Raw genomic sequence first — 18,044 nt, forward strand, 5'->3', positions numbered from 1 at the left:
AGCACATGAAAATGCAGGTAACCTAAGAAGAAGCTCTTACGGAGATGGGGTATGTTAGGGTATGTAACATGGTAGGGATTTCCATGTGGTTGAAAAAGTACAGGTGAAATACTACCTAGATGTCAGCATGTGCTAAGGTCCAAATTTTGTGGCACCTGTCTTCTCAACCTTATTCTGGCTACGGTTTGAGGTCTGTAGACATCTCAAAGTACCACTGAAATACCAGTTGATATTTTAAGCATGTGGTGTAACTTTGTGCTTACTCTGGTTAGATAAGATGGTGTCTTTCATCTGAGGAGCTTTCTTGTCCTCTAGTTTCATGTTAAATAATTTTTTTAAAGTAGGAAATGATTTAGGCTGCATTTAGCATGTGGCCAAGAGCTGTAAATTAACATAATACTGTAGTTCAAGCTATGGTTTAGCATGCCCTGTTGAAAAATAAACTAGTGGCTGATACAACTTTACAAGTAAGTATATTATCTATAATTTCAACCAGACAGTACAGTAGTGACCGAACAGAGGATTGGTTGCTGTCTGATCTCAAGTTAGCCTCTGGCATTAATATACTCTTTCTAACTAAAGGGAGTAGTGTGAGAAATGACAGGTTGAAATTGGCAATAGGACTTTGGCAATGATAAATAAATATGCACTTTGTTCTACCGAGTTATCATAACTTCAGATGAATATAAACACAATGAAAGAGCATTCACATTTACGTAACATTCTTACTTCACAAAATATCTCATATATTTTATTCATCTCTCTAACATCTGAGAAGGGAAGAGACTTATTCTCACTTTTTATGAGAAACTTGAGCTATAGAAAGAATGTGGTACTTGCTGATCATTATTTAGTGGTTAGGGGTAGAATAGGGGGCTCACATCGAACTGCCTGATCCAACACTGGCTGCTACGTCGATACAGCACCAGAGTGAGCAGCAGATGACGGGGAGAAATGTTGATGTCAAGAAAGGCATCCCACGATACAGTTAATGCACAGAGTGGCAGCTGCTCAAGGGAACACATGGAGCTCGCTGGGATAGAGAGTGGGTCCAGAGAATAATGGATGATCCCAATAGACTCATACACACGAGCGTTTAAAATCTACAGCAAAACTTGTTATCACTGGCATGTTGGACTTAGTCTTCACCTGAAATCTTTGGATTATGTTCAGAAAAAGGAGGTACAAGAGGCAAGGTCAGCCACAGCCAAATCTCCCTGTATGAAGTGGCCACTGCCACTCTTTGCTAAGCACCTTCACGTGGTAAGTAACCTTTTCAGTCCTCGGTATCACCTTCTCAGGGCTCTGAAAAGGAAGAAAACTGTAGAAAAGATGAGTTCTTGAATTTGTTATGGGGGAAACTTATATTACATGGCATTTGACTTTCAGTTTAGAGAAAGGATGGTTGCAGTGAAGATTCTGTGATTCACTGTTCCTAACTTGAGGAGATCCTATGGGAACAGTTTATTTTATTTTATTTTTATTTTTATTTTATTTTTGAGTTGGAGTCTCACTCTGTCGCCCAGGCTGGAGTGCAGTGGCTGCTCCCGGCCACCGCAGCCTTGACCTGCTGGGCTCCGGCGATCCTTCCGCCTCAGCCTTCCAAGTATCTGGAACTACAGGCGCGTGCTACCATGCCCAGCTAATTTGTTTTTGATTTTATTGTAGAGATGAGGTCTTGCCAAGTTGCCCAGCCGGGTCTCGAACCCGCGGGCTCAGGCAATCCACTCACCTCAGCCTCCCAAAGCGCGGGATTACAGGCTGAGCCACCGAGCCCGGCCTGGGAACAATTTATACGGCCACTATAGATATGGGTAAGAATGAATAGGGTGATCGCTGGAATAGACCAGAGGGATGAAAGCAGTAGACTGTCAGTGGTGAGTGGGCTCTCTGAATTAATAATTAATACACTTTAATGGAAAAGCACCAGGGTGACAAAATCTTGCAATAGAATTATGGCTAAAATAGAAAGATGACCATTTATTTGCCTGCCATGAATAATTTATGGGTGGAATATTTGGGTAAAAGCTAAATGGAATATAAGATTTCTTTCCGACTTTTACATATTCAGAAATATCTTTTCGGTATCTGTTCTGTTTGTGTGTAGTATTCTAGGTTCTTGAGATATACTTGTTAATAGAAAGTTACTAGTTAATAAAATAGATATTTGTTAATAAAAGAGTCCTGTCCTTACGGAGCTTGTATTCTAGTGTGGGAGATAGATGAAAATCAACAAACATAAAGAAATAAAAGAAGAAATGATGTACTAGAAAGTAACAAAGGTATTGAAACAAAAAGGGAGCAATTTAAAAGGCCTAATGATGAGGAAGTGGGTTGCAGCTTTCTTTTGTGTGATCAAGGCATATTCACCACAAAGGAGAGATTTAAGTCGACTTGGAGAAGTGTGATTTACCTGTGTGATTTTGGGAAGTCTTTTAGCTACCCAGATTCTTGGCTTGCTTGAATGGGTATATTGAGCTTCCCGATGAAGCCTCCTTGCATACTGAGGAGATCACCAAAGAACACGATTAATGTACTTATTCATGGGTGGAGCAGCTACTTTTGAAGAGGGCCTTCTGTTTCCTTCCCTCCTTTGCTTTTATTACAGGCAGGTGCCTTCAGTCAAAGGAAAATTGTTTGAAGAGAATGGAAACCAAATATAATTTCATTTTATAGCTCACTTCTTGATACTGGATCAGAAATAGCACCAACCAAATGAGCACCCAGACATGTTTGGTTACTAGGAAAGTGGTTTCCACATGGTTTTGTCAGGGCTGCTGCTTCTCTTGTTTTGGAACCAGCAACCCGTGTTTCTGTGCCAATTATATTATCTTCTTTCATTCTCATGAAAGCCTACTGAGGTGGAATATGCCCTCATTATAGATAGGGAGACTGAGGCAGAAACCTGCAGAGACTTGCCTGATTTTACATAGCCAGTGACTGGACAGCTGGTAGGAGGGACAGGTCTTGAACTTGGTTCTGCCACTCATTTAACATTCCATCCCCACTGTGACTGGGGGAACACTGTGACAATTTACCTATGCTGGTTTGGGAGCATTCTCCTTAGACTCTGTTGCTTTGAATGATTGGCATTTGACTCTATAAGAAGAATGTTGACCTTCAAAACTTCTGTAGGTTGCTTTTGTCGTAAACCAGAGAATAGTGAGTGTAGAACTTTCAGACTCCATTTTGGTCCCATTACAGCTGAAGAATTACTTGTATGTGAATGACTTGTATGTTGTACCTGGGATAATGAACCTGACTTGTAATCAGCATTGTCTAAAGTGAAAGTTGTAGAAAGTTATGTGGGCACCACAGCCAAATAAAATCCGGTGGTCATGGCTCTCGGGTTTATGTTGGTTTGTGGTGCTCTGTGTACTAGTGATAAGAAATTAGCAGGTATTTTCTCTTTGCTGTAAAACAGAATAATCCAACCTTTTACCCTTTTCATTGACATAAGGGAACAACGTTTTATAGTAGCAAGGGTTATGGAGGTAGTTTGGACCCAGGCCGTAGCTCTTACATATTATACACTTATTTAACCTCTCTGAATTTCAGTTTTCTCATGTGTAAATGGAAAAAAGTTTGACTATTTTTGGAGACATTTTGAGGTTTAAAGAAATCATCTATACATCACTTGGCAGCCAAGGGGCAACTTGAAAATGATAACTGCTGCTGTTGCTGTTGTCATCGTCATTGTAATGTGTCCAGTGTTTGATATACGCCCAATTTTGTTTTCTTCATGGCAGGATGCAACCCATGAGACTATTCCTATCATGTTGGTAGGAAACAAGGCTGATCTTCGTGACACCGCTGCTGCAGAAGGACAAAAATGTGTCCCAGGATACTTTGGAGAAAAACTGGCCATGGTAAGAGTGAGGATGGGTCCACACTGGAAGAGAATGTAGAAGGTTAATGGCTTTGGAGTCAGTGGCCTCTCACTTCTGTCTACCTTTGCCTAAGAGGTTCTTTGATAAACGTCCAACCCTTTGATGGGAAGTCTGTTCTACTTACAAGGGCAGGACTCCTATGACTTCCCCCTTTCTTGAGTGTAGATAATTATATGATGGATTAAATCCCTCATGAAGGCAAAACAATCACGTGATCATTTCCCCCACTGAATACCATTGACAAAGAGGAACTGAAGTAATCCTGTCGTTTCCCTCCTCCCTCACACCCAATTCCTGGAATCCTTCTCTAGTCCTGGAATCTAGGTGAAGGAGAGAGAATGAGGGCTCTGTTTTGGAAAGATGGGTTTGGTTTCAGAGGGTTACAGTGCCAAGGGGCAGAGGATGGTGCAGTGTCTTACCTGGGCTGGAGGGAATTGGAAGACATCTTTTTTTCTCTAAGATCTGAGTTTAGTTGAAATACTCTAGAATTATTTTGGGTTTGCATTCGTAAACAGAAATAAACTCACTCCTTTTTAGATTATTATCACAGGCAGTGTTTATTCTCCTTTCACCATCATCTGTCCTCATGTCAGAATGCAAGTGGCAGTCTTGTGACGTGTCTTCTCCATACAAGAAATCAGGTGCCCCTTGGGTCACATAAGCACATACTGTGGCAGCCTGGCTTGATGTTGATATTATTGTCTGTCATCCACGCCAAGGAAGGACTGCTCTGTAGCATATGCATGTGAACTTTTTTGTTTTTTGGGGTTTTTTTTGAGTTGGAGTCTTACTCTGTCGTCCAGACTGGAGTGCAGTGGCCACTCCCGGCCACCGCAGCCTTGACCTGCTGGGCTCCGGCGATCCTTCCGCCTCAGCCTTCCGAGTAGCCAGAATTACAGGCACGCGCTACCACGCCCGGCTGATTTTTTGATTTATTGTAGAGATGAGGTCTCACCTGCCCAGGCGGGTCTCGAACCCGCGGGCTCAGGCAATCCACTCACCTCAGCCTCCCAAAGGCGCGGGATTACAGGGATTACAGGGATTCAGCCACCGAGCCCAGCTTGTGAACTTTAAAAAGAAGTTTCAGTGTTACTATTTTAAAATTGGAAACATCTTTCTTGTTTTAAATATTACAACTGCAAACCAAACGTGATGAACGTCAAAACTCGACAACGAAATGCAGAGGAGATTCATTCAACACATATTTTAACTGTATCCATCCTGTGACAGCCACTTCATTAAGCGCTGGTCAAAGAGCAGAGAACAAAGCAGACAGTCCTCACCCTAGCAGAGTGAACTGTCTTGGGGAGACAAACGTTACACTCACATAAGCCCATGCCAAGCTCTGTCCCACACGGCCCCTTCAACATCTGGAAATGCTTGGCCACCTGCCAGTGTTCTTCCCTCTTCATGACTTCTCAGAGTTCCCAGGGCTGCTTCCTCTTGCATCTCATACCTCCACCCTCTTGCTCCCTCAAAGGCGGTCCCTGTTTCACCCCATAACATACTAGATATAGAAACCAGCAGCAGCACGACCTCTTTCTACTAGAAATACAGTTGTTTTGTGACTTTTGTAGGTTTTCTATGGATTTGGGGGCTCCTGGGTACAGGTCCCACTGTAGAGTCTCCGGTCTGGCTCTCTTGCTCTCCCTGTCCCAGAGCAAGTGTCACATCCTCCCCCTTGTGTCACACAAGACTGATTTATCCATAGCCGGGCCTACAGCACACTCAGTTCTCTTTTATTAAGAGAAAATGTCTCCAGCTGGTCAGACAAAGACACACAAAAATAACTTGAGCAATTACAATTGTGGCAAGTGCTGTGCAGAAGAAATACAGAGTGCTGTGAAGCTTTATGATAGTAAGGCCTAAATGTAGATTTTTAAGGTTAGAAAAGACTGAATCACCTGGGCGTGGTGGCTCACCCCTGTGATCCCAGCTGAGGTGGGAGGCTGAGGTGAGAGGATGGTGACAGAGTGAGACTCCAACTCGAAAGAAAGAAAGAGAGAGCGAGAGAGAGAGAGAGAGAGAGAGAGAGAGAGAGAGAGAAGACTGAGTCTTAGCTTCAAGGGAGGATTACCTAAAAATCCAGTAAGTAGGTAGGAGTTAGACTCGTAAAGGAGGCGGTGGGGTGCAGGAGCAATGGTCCTGAGATAGGGAGGGAATTGGGGGCACTGGAGAAGGAGGAGGAGCCTAGGGTACCTGGAGCTCTGTCAGTGAGGAGCAGTGGTGGAAGGGGAAGCTGGGAGCCTGGGCCTTGTTGGCCATGGACAGCATTTGCACACCACCTGAAGACGCATGAGAGGCATCAAAAGGCTTGAGGCGGGAGAGCGATGTGATCAGTGATCATATACATAACCACTGGGAGGCGGAGCAACAAAGGACTAGAAAATGTCCATTGGTTGTAGCAATGTGGAGGGTGCTAGATCCTGACAGGACAAGAGGATACTAGGAAGGAGGAGGAGCATTAACTGCTGCCCAAAAGGAAACGTACCATGGACATTACATTCCTGCGTGGTTAGCTTCAACTGCCACTTGTATCTACCTCAAGTTATTTGATAGAGAACATCGGGTGGCATGTGTTAGACTGTTGGAAATGACGACTTTACAACATAAAATTGTATGTATTTTATAATGCAAAGTAAAAAATCCTCTGACTGGAAACTGTTTCTGGAATAACTATGCACAAACTTATTTTTTTTGTAAGTATTGAAGCTCTGAATTCAGTTTCTTAGCTATTAGTCACTCTTAAAATGCTCAACAGAAAAATAAATTTTATTCTATTTTGTAAGCTAAAGTTCCCAGGGGCCTAATTAGAGACTTCATTTAATTGTGTGCATATATTTCTTTTCTACAGACATATGGGGCATTATTCTGTGAAACAAGTGCCAAAGATGGTTCGAATATAGTGGAAGCAGTTCTCCATCTTGCTCGGTAAAGTTTTGTTTTCTGTTTGGGAAACTGGACATAGGATTGAATTTTAACTTAGGTGATGCGTGTGTCCAATTTCTTGACCATAACATGAAGGTAGAATACACATTGGAAAACACTGTCTTATCTTTCAGCCACGATTTAAGAAACAAATATATGAATATCTTTGAAACTGGTAGGGCTGCTGTAAACATTGGCAAAATATCTGTACTGCCAAGCAAAACAGGTGCATCTGAGGTGTCGTTGACATTTCTGCAAAATGTTACCACAAAGCTAATTGTTGACATGTATGAATCATTTCCAGGAACCAGATTTAGACACAAAAGACTATTGTGAACAACACAACGATCTATTATGACATTTTCCTGGGTAAAGGGGGAGAAACCCAACAAAGCAAATTGTGTATCATGCCAGTTGGAAACACTTTGCCAGAATTATTACCTAAGTAATTATTAAGCTAAGGCAATGGCGTTAATAATAAATAACTTTTTGGAAGTAGATTGGAATGAAAATGGTATCATTAAAGAACTTGGATATGAATGTATGTGATTTAATCCTTGAAATATTCTTAGGAAACAACTTTTTCTGTTAGATTTTCTCTCTTCTATCTAGTTTTCTTTCCATAAATGAAAAGATTATTCTTTATTGCCCTAAAGGGATTAATTATCAAAAAAAAATAAAATGCACATTAAAAAAATCAGGACACTTATCTTTAATTGCAGACAAAGTTAAAACCTAACTTTAAGCATGTCATTCTGTTTCTGATTATTTGTGAGATTTTAAAAGAGTTTTAACTTAATGTGATAATTGGTCTCTTCTGCTAGTAGACATCAACAGTTAAAATACTTTGCTGTGTCTTCAGTGCTGCTTTTCAATTAATGACTTGGTAGTTATAGGACCTAATAGAATAGAGTTCTAATAATAGAATACTTGGATGGGGCCTTGGGATAGAGTGTTGAGGTAATCAAGAAACAGATCCCAGAACTTTAGGTGGCTTGCTTGGCCTTAGTTTGTATCTATGAACATTTTCCTCTTTGACATCAGTCCAAGAGACATAGCCACCTCCACCCACATAACTGGAAATCATTTTAAAGCCAAAAACAGTGCTAACATGAGTGTGACCTAAAGCATCTAGGAAAAAAGGCACGTGTTTAAACATGTATGGATGCAACTGAGCTACAAGGTTTTTTGCCTGTGAATAGTAGGAGAATCGTAGGCTAATACCACATTTGTCAAAAAGTAGCCAGAGTAAAACTTTTATGTATTGGGTCAAATAATGGAATCTATGCACTTATGGGTGGACAGGAAACATCAACTGTTTTAGCCAAACAAGCTGCGTTCAGTAAAGCCAGGAGAATTCAGTGTGGTGCAGTGTCTGACTTTACTAAAGGTGGAGTAATTGCTGAATTGGCAGGTATTTTCACTTTTCAAATGGCTGTGTGGGTGTTTCATTAACATGTACCTGAGGACTCCTGGATAGCAGTGATGTCGCTGCGGGCGCGGATGGCAGTGGGGAAGGTCCAGCAGGTCATCAGAGCATCATTGGACCGCCTCAGCCCTAGTCAGTGAGTGTGGCATTACTGCTTCCACACAGCAGTAAAGGATGCTGCAGGTCAGGTTTGCACGTGGTCACTGGTTGCTGCCCAGAACATTGGAGTAGTGTGGTGTTAGGAGACTCCAAGCCCATTCTTAAATCTACCCCTAAGTAGCCATGAAGTCTTGAACGAGTCCTTGTCTTCCTTTCAGTATCTCTCCTCTGTAAAATGAGGGAGGCTTTCTAAATAAAATGATCTCAAAGGTCCTTCCTAATTCTAACAGCCTGTGATTCTGGGTATGACAGCCTGGACTCTCCTGAGTAACAGAATCACTATTCAATGCCTGATTGTCTTACGATCTCCTATTAAAGTTAAATGGCTCCAAAGTGCCCTGGTCACACCCAGAGTTCAGAATCGATTCTCTTTATTATGTCATAAAGATAGGAGAGGCTGTAAGCTCCCTGGGTCTTTCTCCCCATCTGCTCCTGTGACATGTTGGGTCAGCCAGGCAGTGGCTCTATTTACAGTGTAGCTTAGACATGGACTTATGATTGTTGACTTAAAACAACTAGTATGCAAAGGCATGGTGATAATGAGATCACTGCAGCAGTGTAATGGTCAGGTCATAGTTATTATTGTAAGCTTTAGACAGTTAAAGAAATCAGATACGTTTCTTGTGAATCACTTATGGCGAAGTGTTTTGTTTGTTTGTTTGTTTTTTATTGCATTCGGGCCTGGTTTGGGACCTCTAGTGATATCAGCAATGGGTTAAATATAAAAATTATAAGTGAAGCAAATAAGTACCTATGTGAAGACTTTAATTTCTTTATACTCAGCCTTCAGATTTGCTTGTCAAAGTACTCAAATCTTAAATGGAAATGTTCTAGTCTCCACAGGTAAAATTATCATTTAAAAAAGTTTAAAAGTCTTTAGAAAGAGATGTATATTGCAAAAACACATGTGTTCTCAACATGGATCTCCTAGGGTGATCACAGCATTGTCCCTTCGGCATCATGTGATGTCATAAAAACTTGAAGAGTGTTTGGGTTTGTGCGGTTTGAAACAGAATTTGTTTTTGAAGGGAGCCTGTAATGTTTGGTTAAAAACCCGAACGACCCTGCTTTTTCTTAGAAAACCTCTCAATCCCAGGTAAAGTTTCTCCTAGAAATACAGTTTCCTTATGGTGATGACAGGACATCTTTTACAACCATTGTCCCATTGGTAAGGAAATTCACCATCACCAGAAACTCAGGCTTTAAACATTTTGCAGTAGATGTAAGTTCAATAGGCATTTAATGGATAAGACTGAATTTGGAGAAAAACACAAAAGCTCGGGCTGATGTGTCAGTTCAGCACAAGAACTGAGCCCTTGGTATAAATCTGTCCATAAGACTGAGTCATTTTAAATGCAGTTTTAAAGTGTATGGTAGTTTTGGGTGAGGTGACTTATTTTTCCCAGCCTTAACCCTGTTTTAGATGTTTGGAATTGTAGCTTTCTGATTTTCTTAAAGTGGGGCAGGCCTGCATTTTTAGCAGATTAAAGAAACTTAAGGCCAGGTGAAAGATGTGGGTGTATATATTTTCCCTTAATATTTGCCTTCAGGTTCAATAAGGTCTGCATTATGAGCACTTACCATGTGCATAGTCCTGTATTAGGCTCAATAGATATCAAGGGACTAAAAGGCAGACCTTGCAACTTAACCTCAGAGGAAACAAAATGACAATTTAAGACCAGTCAAGGCCAGGCTAGGTGGCTCAGCCTGAGCCTGAGGCGAGTGGATTGCCTGAGCCCGCGGGTTCAAGACCAGCCCCGGCAACTTGGTGAGACCTCGTCTCTACAATAAAATTAAAAATAGTCAGGCATGGTAGTACACACCTGTAGTTCTGGCTACTCAGAAGGCTGAGGCAGAAGGATTGCCTGAGCCCAGCAGGTCGATGCTGGGGTGGCCGTGAGAGTGTCACTGCACTTTAGCCTGGGCAACAGAGTGAGACTCAAACTCAAAAAAAAAAAAAAAGACCAGTTTGTCATATAGTATGTGATAGAGGTCAATGAGTCCTCCCAAAAGAGAGACATGAGAGTTGTCCTGAAAGGATGCCATAGTCGTTATACCTATTCTACAGATGAGGAAATTGGGAATGAGAATGCTGAATCAGCTTGCTCAAAGTGAGATAGCTCCTAAATGTCGAAGTGCAGACACTTCACTATTCACCTGAATCATTGACTTGCCACTTAAATGTTTGTAATCTTGGGGTCTCATGTTGCACTCTCTTCTTTCTCCCTCTCTGTGCCTAATATCTTCCATCTGCATGGCTTCTGGAACCATCTCTATTTGTATTTTTAACCCCACCTCTTTTATAAATTTCCTGTGTTTTCTGCACCACCCTCTAGAAGTTCCGTAGACTTATGACTCCACGTACTCAAATCCCAATGTGTTAATGCTGCTTTAAAGTTGTTTCTCATTCTGCATTCCCTTCCTCAGAAACCTACCAAAATTGCAACTAAAAGATAGCCATCTGGAGTCCATCTTGATCCCTGTCCTCTCTTGCATCCTCTTCTGTCTCTAGCAGCTTCTGGACCTGTTAGTCCTGTGTCATCTCCATCTCTCTTTTGAATTCATGTATTTCTCTTTGTTTTTCTCTCTGCTTTGGTTCAGGTCTCAAAATTTCCTGCCTGGGTTAGTGCAGGAGTTTCTGCCTCAGAATTCCTCTAATATCAGTTCATCCTCTACCCTATAATTGGGGTAATTTTTTTTTGTTTTTGTGTTTTGTTTTTTGAGTTGGAGTCTCACTCTGTCACCCAGACTGGAGTGCAGTGGCTGCTCCGGCCACCGCAGCCTTGTCTGCTGGGCTCCGGCGATCCTTCCGCCTCAGCCTTCCGAGTAGCCAGAATTACAGGCAAGCGCTACCACGCCCGGCTGATTTTTTGATTTATTGTAGAGATGAGGTCTCGCTGCCCAGGCGGGTCTCGAACCCACGGGCTCAGGAAATCCACTCACCTCAGCCTCCTAAAGGCGCAGGATTACAGGCTGAGCCACCGAGCCCGGCTTGGGGTAATTTTTATAAGTAAAAATCCAATTAGTATTTGCTTTCTTGTTTACAACTCCCATTGGTGTCCTGCCTACAACGTGAAATCCAAGCTCCTTACCATGTGGCTAATAGTCCTTCAAAGCCTGACCTCACCTTCCTTTCTGGATAACTTTCTTATCTTTTTTCCCAAATAAATGATAATTTATAGATGGAGCAAACTTTGTGTCCAAGCATAGTCAAACTCTTTTATGCTTCTGTCGTTATGCATGCTGTTCCCTGAACTTGTGGCACTCCTTTCGCATTAACTGTGGTGAATTTCTATTCTTTCAAGAGGTCACACCATCATCAGAGTATCTATGAAGCTCCATCTTCATGAAGTCTGCAACACTCAGTATGCATGTGTTAGCAGCTCTCTGGACTTTGTAATTATTTATTTGGACATCTGTCTCTCTCAAAGCTCACTAGCTGAGAGGGTCCCAGAGCATGGCATAAATTGGGCATTTATTGAATGAATAAATAACCAAAATTTTGCATTGGAAAGTTGCATTAATATGCCATTATAACAGATTCCCACAGAAGTAGAGGCTTCAACAATGCACATTTATTACCTGAAAGTTCTAGAGTCAGAAGTCCAAAATGAGTCTTACCATGTAAAACTGTGTGCCATCTTTTCTTCTCCTGAGTCTTCGATTTCTTATGTATGAAATGAGGACGATAATACTCACCAGTAACCTGTCAGGTGTGGGTGTATGTGTGTGTATGTGTGTGTGTGTGTGTGTGTGTGTGTTTGGGGTTTGTATTGAATAAGCAAAACATAAAAATGTTTATCATTACGTTTATTAGTTGGCCTACAGCAAGAATTAGTTTCCTTTTTTCCCAACTCACTGTGCAGTGGTTTTCAAAAGGTAGGACTTACCAGCACTTTCTAAAGCTATGCTGGCCAATTTGGTGGCCACTGTCCGCTTGAAATTGTGGCTAATCCAGATTGAGCTGTGTTGTATGTATCAAGCATATACTGGATTTGGAAGACAGTACACAAATTGTAAACTAGCCCACTGATACTATTTTTATTGACTACATGCTGAAATGACAGTATTTTTGCTATAGTGAGTTAATAAAATATAATAAAACTAATTTCACCTATTTCTTTCTACATTTTTGAAGTCTGGCTACTTAAACACTTTAAATGACGTGTGAATCCCATTACATTTCTATTGAACAGAGTTGCTCTGCTGAACATATGCAGATTCTGGGTGGTTTCAGGTAGTTGCTTCCTTATGACAACAGCCATTTTTTAATTTCTCATAATTATCAGAGTTGACTGGATCTCAGCTGGAAGGTTGCTCGACTGCTCTTGTTTGGAGTGTCTCATGCATTTGCAGTCAGAGGGGCACCGGGACTGTGGCTCCGGCTGGGTGTCTGCTGCCAGGGCGCTCCTCCTTATAGCTTCTCTCCATGTGGCATCTCTGGTGGTTTCATTGGGGAACCCTGGACTTTTAAAACGGCAGCCCAGGGCTCCGAGAGAGGAATGTAAAGTGACCAGGCATTATTAGTGCTTGGGCTTGGATGGGGTCACAGAGCACCATTCCTTTCATATTCCTTGGGTCAGATCAGGTAGAGAGCCAGTCCTGGCCAAGGGCGGAGGGGCAAAGCCCTGCCTCTTGAAGGGGAAGGCCTGGGCATTCAGAAGGAAGGGTGGAATTGTTTGGTACCATCTTGGGGATAGAGCTGTGGCACTCGTCTCACTCATAGTGATAACCATTCAGTTTATTTAAGTGGGTCTTCATATTTCACAAGCGTTCCCAGAATTACACATGGAAGGATACTTCCCTAGGGGGCTTTCAAAAGATCTTGAAGAGTAAGACATTTTTTTTCAGTGTTGCCTCTAGTGGTTAATTCTTAAAGACACATAGGATGAGGCAAAAGGAGGGTTTTAACTATCCATTGTCACCTGCATGATCATATACAATTAAAGAATAGTTATAAAAGCCCCATTGCTTTTGTGAAGGTCAACAAGCATTACTTGAGGATGAAAACCAGGTTCTAGAGTTTTAAGGAGCAAGTTGTGCATGTGACAGACTGTATAGCATCCTGAAAGTTTGGGGAGAGTGAGAGGTGTGTGTGTGTGTGTATATGGCCTGGTGCTCAGACTATCAGATTACAGATGCTGGAGCCAGCCTATGTGGTTTGAATCCCATTTCTCCAGTCTTGTGACCTAAGGGAAATTTCTTAACCTCTCTTTGCCTTCATTTCTTCACACATATAACGAGGTACAGCAAAATGTATGTGGTTCTTGTGAGGAGTAAATAAGTCAACCCCTTTAAAGCATTTAGAACACTGTCTAGATGGCTCACACAAACTCTCAGCATTGCTGTTTTTTTATTTCTGCAGAGCCATTTGTGGCTTAGCTTTGTACCTCAGTAATTCTCTTTTTCTTCTCTCTCTTTCTCCAGAGAAGTGAAAAAAAGAACTGATGAGGATGACAGCAAATCCATTACCAACCTGACTGGGACCAGTTCCAAAAAGTCCACACAGATGAAAAATTGTTGCAATGGCTAAATCCCGACACCTTTGGCCTGTGAAGTCTTCATTTCCAGAATACTGAATTTGTGTGACTTGCTTGGTTCTCAATAGAATGGCATATCCTACTGACACTGCCATACGGAGAGTTACAGTGTGGGAAATCTGAACTTCATCCTCTGCTCTTCTTTGTTGTATCTCAAAGAGTGACTTGAGCCCTCTGGTTAAATAGACTAGCCTTGTCCTTACAGGTCTTAAAAGATCACATGTCGGTGTCTTTTAAATGGTAAATAAATAACATGCTCAGATCAAAGCTACAGAGGAAGCTCATTGACATCATAAGATTCATGTCGTATCTGACTTTGTAGGTAGCCCAGGGCAACGTTTACTTTATATACTTGGTACTGGAGTCCTGGTAAAAAGGGTTCTTATCCCAGCTCTGCTATGAACTAGCCTTGTGATCTTGGACATGTCATCAGCCAGAGTCCATCTGTGTCCTCATCTGTAAAACGAACAGCTTGACCTTGAAGGCCTTGTAGGCCTCGGCCCCTCTCAGATTCTGTAGCACTTTCAGCAGTTGGAAGGAGAGGACGATGACCCACAGTTAATAAGGACTCTGGTTATTCCTGCCTTTTTAATATTGGACTATTGATTTTTTTCTCATTTATGAAATAAGAGCAGAATTTAATTGAAGGAAAAACGGTCATATCTTCGGCTCCAGTGGAAACAGAAAAACCTACTTTTTGTGTATAAAGAAAACATTTGAGACAAAAATAGTTGTGTATAGAAGAGAATATTTTGTAATCTCAGAACAACTAAAAAAATTTAGGGTTGAAATTTAGGGTTAAAATTTGAATTGAGGGGTAACTTGGGTCCCCTCCCACTGTGGGAGCTTTTCTGTCCTCTCAATAAGTCTTGCTTTCTCACACACACACACACAAAATTGTACTGAAAACATGTAAAACTACATAGTTCCAAAAGTAGTGCCTAGGAAAGTTATCACTCTTTCATTTAAAAAAAATACACCAGGAACTGAAGAAAGGGAGGCACTAGAAATGTCTGCTAAGGGGTTTGTGGTTTCTTTTGGAGATGATGAAAATGTTCTGGAATAACAATGGTGGTAATGACTGCATTTTTTTTGAATATACTAAAAACCACTGAATTGTACCCTTTGAAAGGGTGTATTTTAGAGTGTGTGAATTAGGCTACATTAATTACTAGCACTTAGAATGATTTATCATTTTCTGAATTAAAATATTAATGCTTATTTCAGACCTTTCCATGGTTTTAAAGCATAATCTGTAACATAATGCAAGTCCCTGAGCTTCCTAGTTGCAAAACATGAACTTTCTTTAAATAATGAACAATGAAAGCAATACTATACATGGTTTTGGAAAGCAATGTCTTTACAAGAGGAATTGCCGTTAAGAAAGGTGAGTCAGAGTCTTTTGTTTAATGCGATTAGTGACTTAGCAGTGACCTGGTTGGTCTTGCTCTCCTTCCAGAATCTTCAGTGTCTTCCACCCCCACACTTTCCACTGAAATGTCGCTAAGAGCCAAAGTGGACACCTGACCCTAGGGGGAGACGGTGATGCTTGGTTTTCAGAGGCCTGAACCAATTAAATTATTAGCAACAAGACACTTGGTTCATGTAGGTCTAGGCCCCAAGTAGCTTGCTGGAAAACTTAAGTAATAGCTGTCTTTTATTGTATTACATAAGCTAAAGATATTTATTTTGAAAATAATTCTATGTAGCAATCCTTGTCCTGTTTATCACTTTTGTGATCAAATCTTAAATTCCCCAAGCTTCATTTTTAAAAAACAGCTATTGACTGGGTATGTTATATACAAAGATTTTAAATAGTTAGAACATCCTTTAGCTTTTAAAAATGTGCCTTCTCCCCGTTGAAGGCATCTGATTTTTTTTTTTTTTTTTTTGCTGGAGAGTGGGATCTATCCTAAGTAACTTTACCATGAATTCCTGTTTCCTGTTTTTTGGTCCCGTAGAAAAATATTACACTTATGATTTTAAAAAAACAACAACAGTGCCTTGCTTGTGAAGAATTGTCAAAATAAACAGGAGGGGAGGAGTGGGTGTTATTTTTGTGGCATGATGAAGTAAAAGTTTTGCCATTTCTGTTTCCCTTAGTGGCCTTGCTTGAGCCCAGGTAAGACGGGACTTGATATATATGTGTTGACATAAGGGACACATGTCTAGGTTTTGGTGTAGTTGCACAAAACCGTGTAAATTTATGTATTATCATGTTGCCTGTATTTATTTCCTCAAAGTGTCTCTTTATATTTGTCTTACCATCTGTAAATAAGAGTATAGTTTAATACAGAAGTATTATCTTGGTCTTTGCCTCTAGTACACCCAAATTGATTAGGAGATGATACAGGTACCTTTGATATTCAAACCAATCATCTTTAACTGTTCAAACCTGGAGAAATATTTTGGCAACATAATCCAGATTAGAGACTTAGAAAGAGCTCTGGTTGGCAATCTTGTTTGAAGAAAAGCTACTGAAAACTCTTTTTAGCTGCAATGCTGGGAGATTATTATTATTACCGACACTTAGACTTCATGAAGGTGTTCTCAAATTTAAAGCATATCTTTGGTAAGGATAAAACTATTTAATGTTTTTAACTTAGACTTAACTTGATACATTTGCATATTCCTATGGAAGTTACTCACCACATCTCTATTTTTCCTTTGAGAGCTTTTAAAAATCACAATGATACTATACTCCTTTTTTAATGTATCCTGATACGTTGGAAAATTTTAATTTCCTTATGGAACATAGTGTTGGATAAGGAGACATTTTTCACTGGTAACTTTTAGACCCATGCGTTTTCATAATTTATTTTTTTCCACTTGCTGCTTTATATGACATATGTGACATTTGATTTTTTAATACTAAATGTGATTTGCATAAACCCAAGTTGCATAACCCTCCTGCTGAAGATAAAATTTAGGTTAAAGATAAAGATTTATTTTCATATTTGTACAGCGATCGACTTCAGAGTGATGGTTTTTGTGGGCTTTTATTGTATGCGTGTATAAGAAATTTCATATGTATATATTAAGTAGGCCTCTGAGTATTGAATAATTGTTTTACGATTTTGATTTATATGGTTTACATTTTCATAATATGGGCCATATTTCGTTTATACTGTTTATTTCTCTTCAACCCATTAATAATTATACCATAAAGTGTAATTTTTATAGCAATGCAAATGTCTAAGGAACCACAAATATTTTCTGCGTTGTAAATTCAATAAAGCCTGCTTCCTTTGGCCCTTTGGGTGTTTCCTTCAGTTTTACTGCAGATATCCCTGAAGTAATTTTAATTCTAGGATGTGTCTGCATGAAACCATAACTCTACAAAAACACTTGTCTTTTCTGGCTGTGACAGGCAGACAGGCGAGAGAAAAGAATGCATACCTGGTTTCAGGGCTGTGGCAGTTACCTCATTTTGGCCAACAGGGCAGTGGGCGGACCAGCTTGGGGCATGACAGCCAAGGATAGTCGGGCTTTTGTAAAATAATTTCAGTGCTCTGACCATCCTCATGACCTCTGAGAGGTTAGTTCCTTTCTCTGATACCCCTTTCCTTCCACTCCCACACTGCCTGGCCAACTGCTCCAGGAAGTTTCCCTGGAACCCCCAAATGAGGATGAAGCTGCCTGTACTCACTCCTATAGCACTTTTTTGAATGTATCAGTATTCTTGTTGCCCTTATACTGGTTTGCATAGACAGATGTCCAGTGTCCTTAGCCACCTTCTCTGCTGCTACCTCCCTTCCGTTGTGCCCAGTGCTTGGTGCTTTAATGGTACTGATTGTTGAATGGATGATCAAAGAATTCATGGGTTAAGTAAAGCAGGATTTGCCAAGAGTTTCTGCAGACACACATAAGCAATAATCGTGGACAAGATAAATAAGAGGTAACAGATATTAATGGCTTGTGGGTATGAACTCAGCCTGCCTGGGTTTAAACCTGGCCTCAGATCTTCTCGTAGGGTAACTATTGGCAAGTGACTTTGTCCAGCTTCTTTGTTTGAAAAATAAGAATGATAACAGTACCTGTCTTGTGGAGCTGTTTTGAGCACTAAAATTTTAAGAGTTAATGTGTATAACTGGTTTG

The 18,044-nt window shown here is 40.7% G+C and overlaps 1 protein-coding gene across 1 annotated transcript in view; it reads left to right on the forward strand.

Annotated features, from left to right (window-relative positions):
• RASEF (RAS and EF-hand domain containing) overlaps nt 1-14,191 on the forward strand; it is a 37,843-nt gene extending 23,652 nt beyond the window's left edge. The window contains exons 13-15 of the mRNA XM_021714954.1: nt 3,750-3,869; nt 6,745-6,821; nt 13,834-14,191. Of these exons, the coding sequence (XP_021570629.1) occupies nt 3,750-3,869; nt 6,745-6,821; nt 13,834-13,939 (303 nt within the window). The 3' untranslated portion in view covers nt 13,940-14,191. The remainder of the gene's footprint in view (nt 1-3,749; nt 3,870-6,744; nt 6,822-13,833) is intronic.
• The last annotated feature ends 3,853 nt before the right edge of the window (nt 14,192-18,044 follow it).

This window comes from Carlito syrichta, unplaced genomic scaffold, assembly GCF_000164805.1.
Source record: "Carlito syrichta isolate Samal-C Ts95f unplaced genomic scaffold, Tarsius_syrichta-2.0.1 Scaffold306050, whole genome shotgun sequence".
Lineage (NCBI taxonomy): Eukaryota > Metazoa > Chordata > Mammalia > Primates > Tarsiidae > Carlito > Carlito syrichta.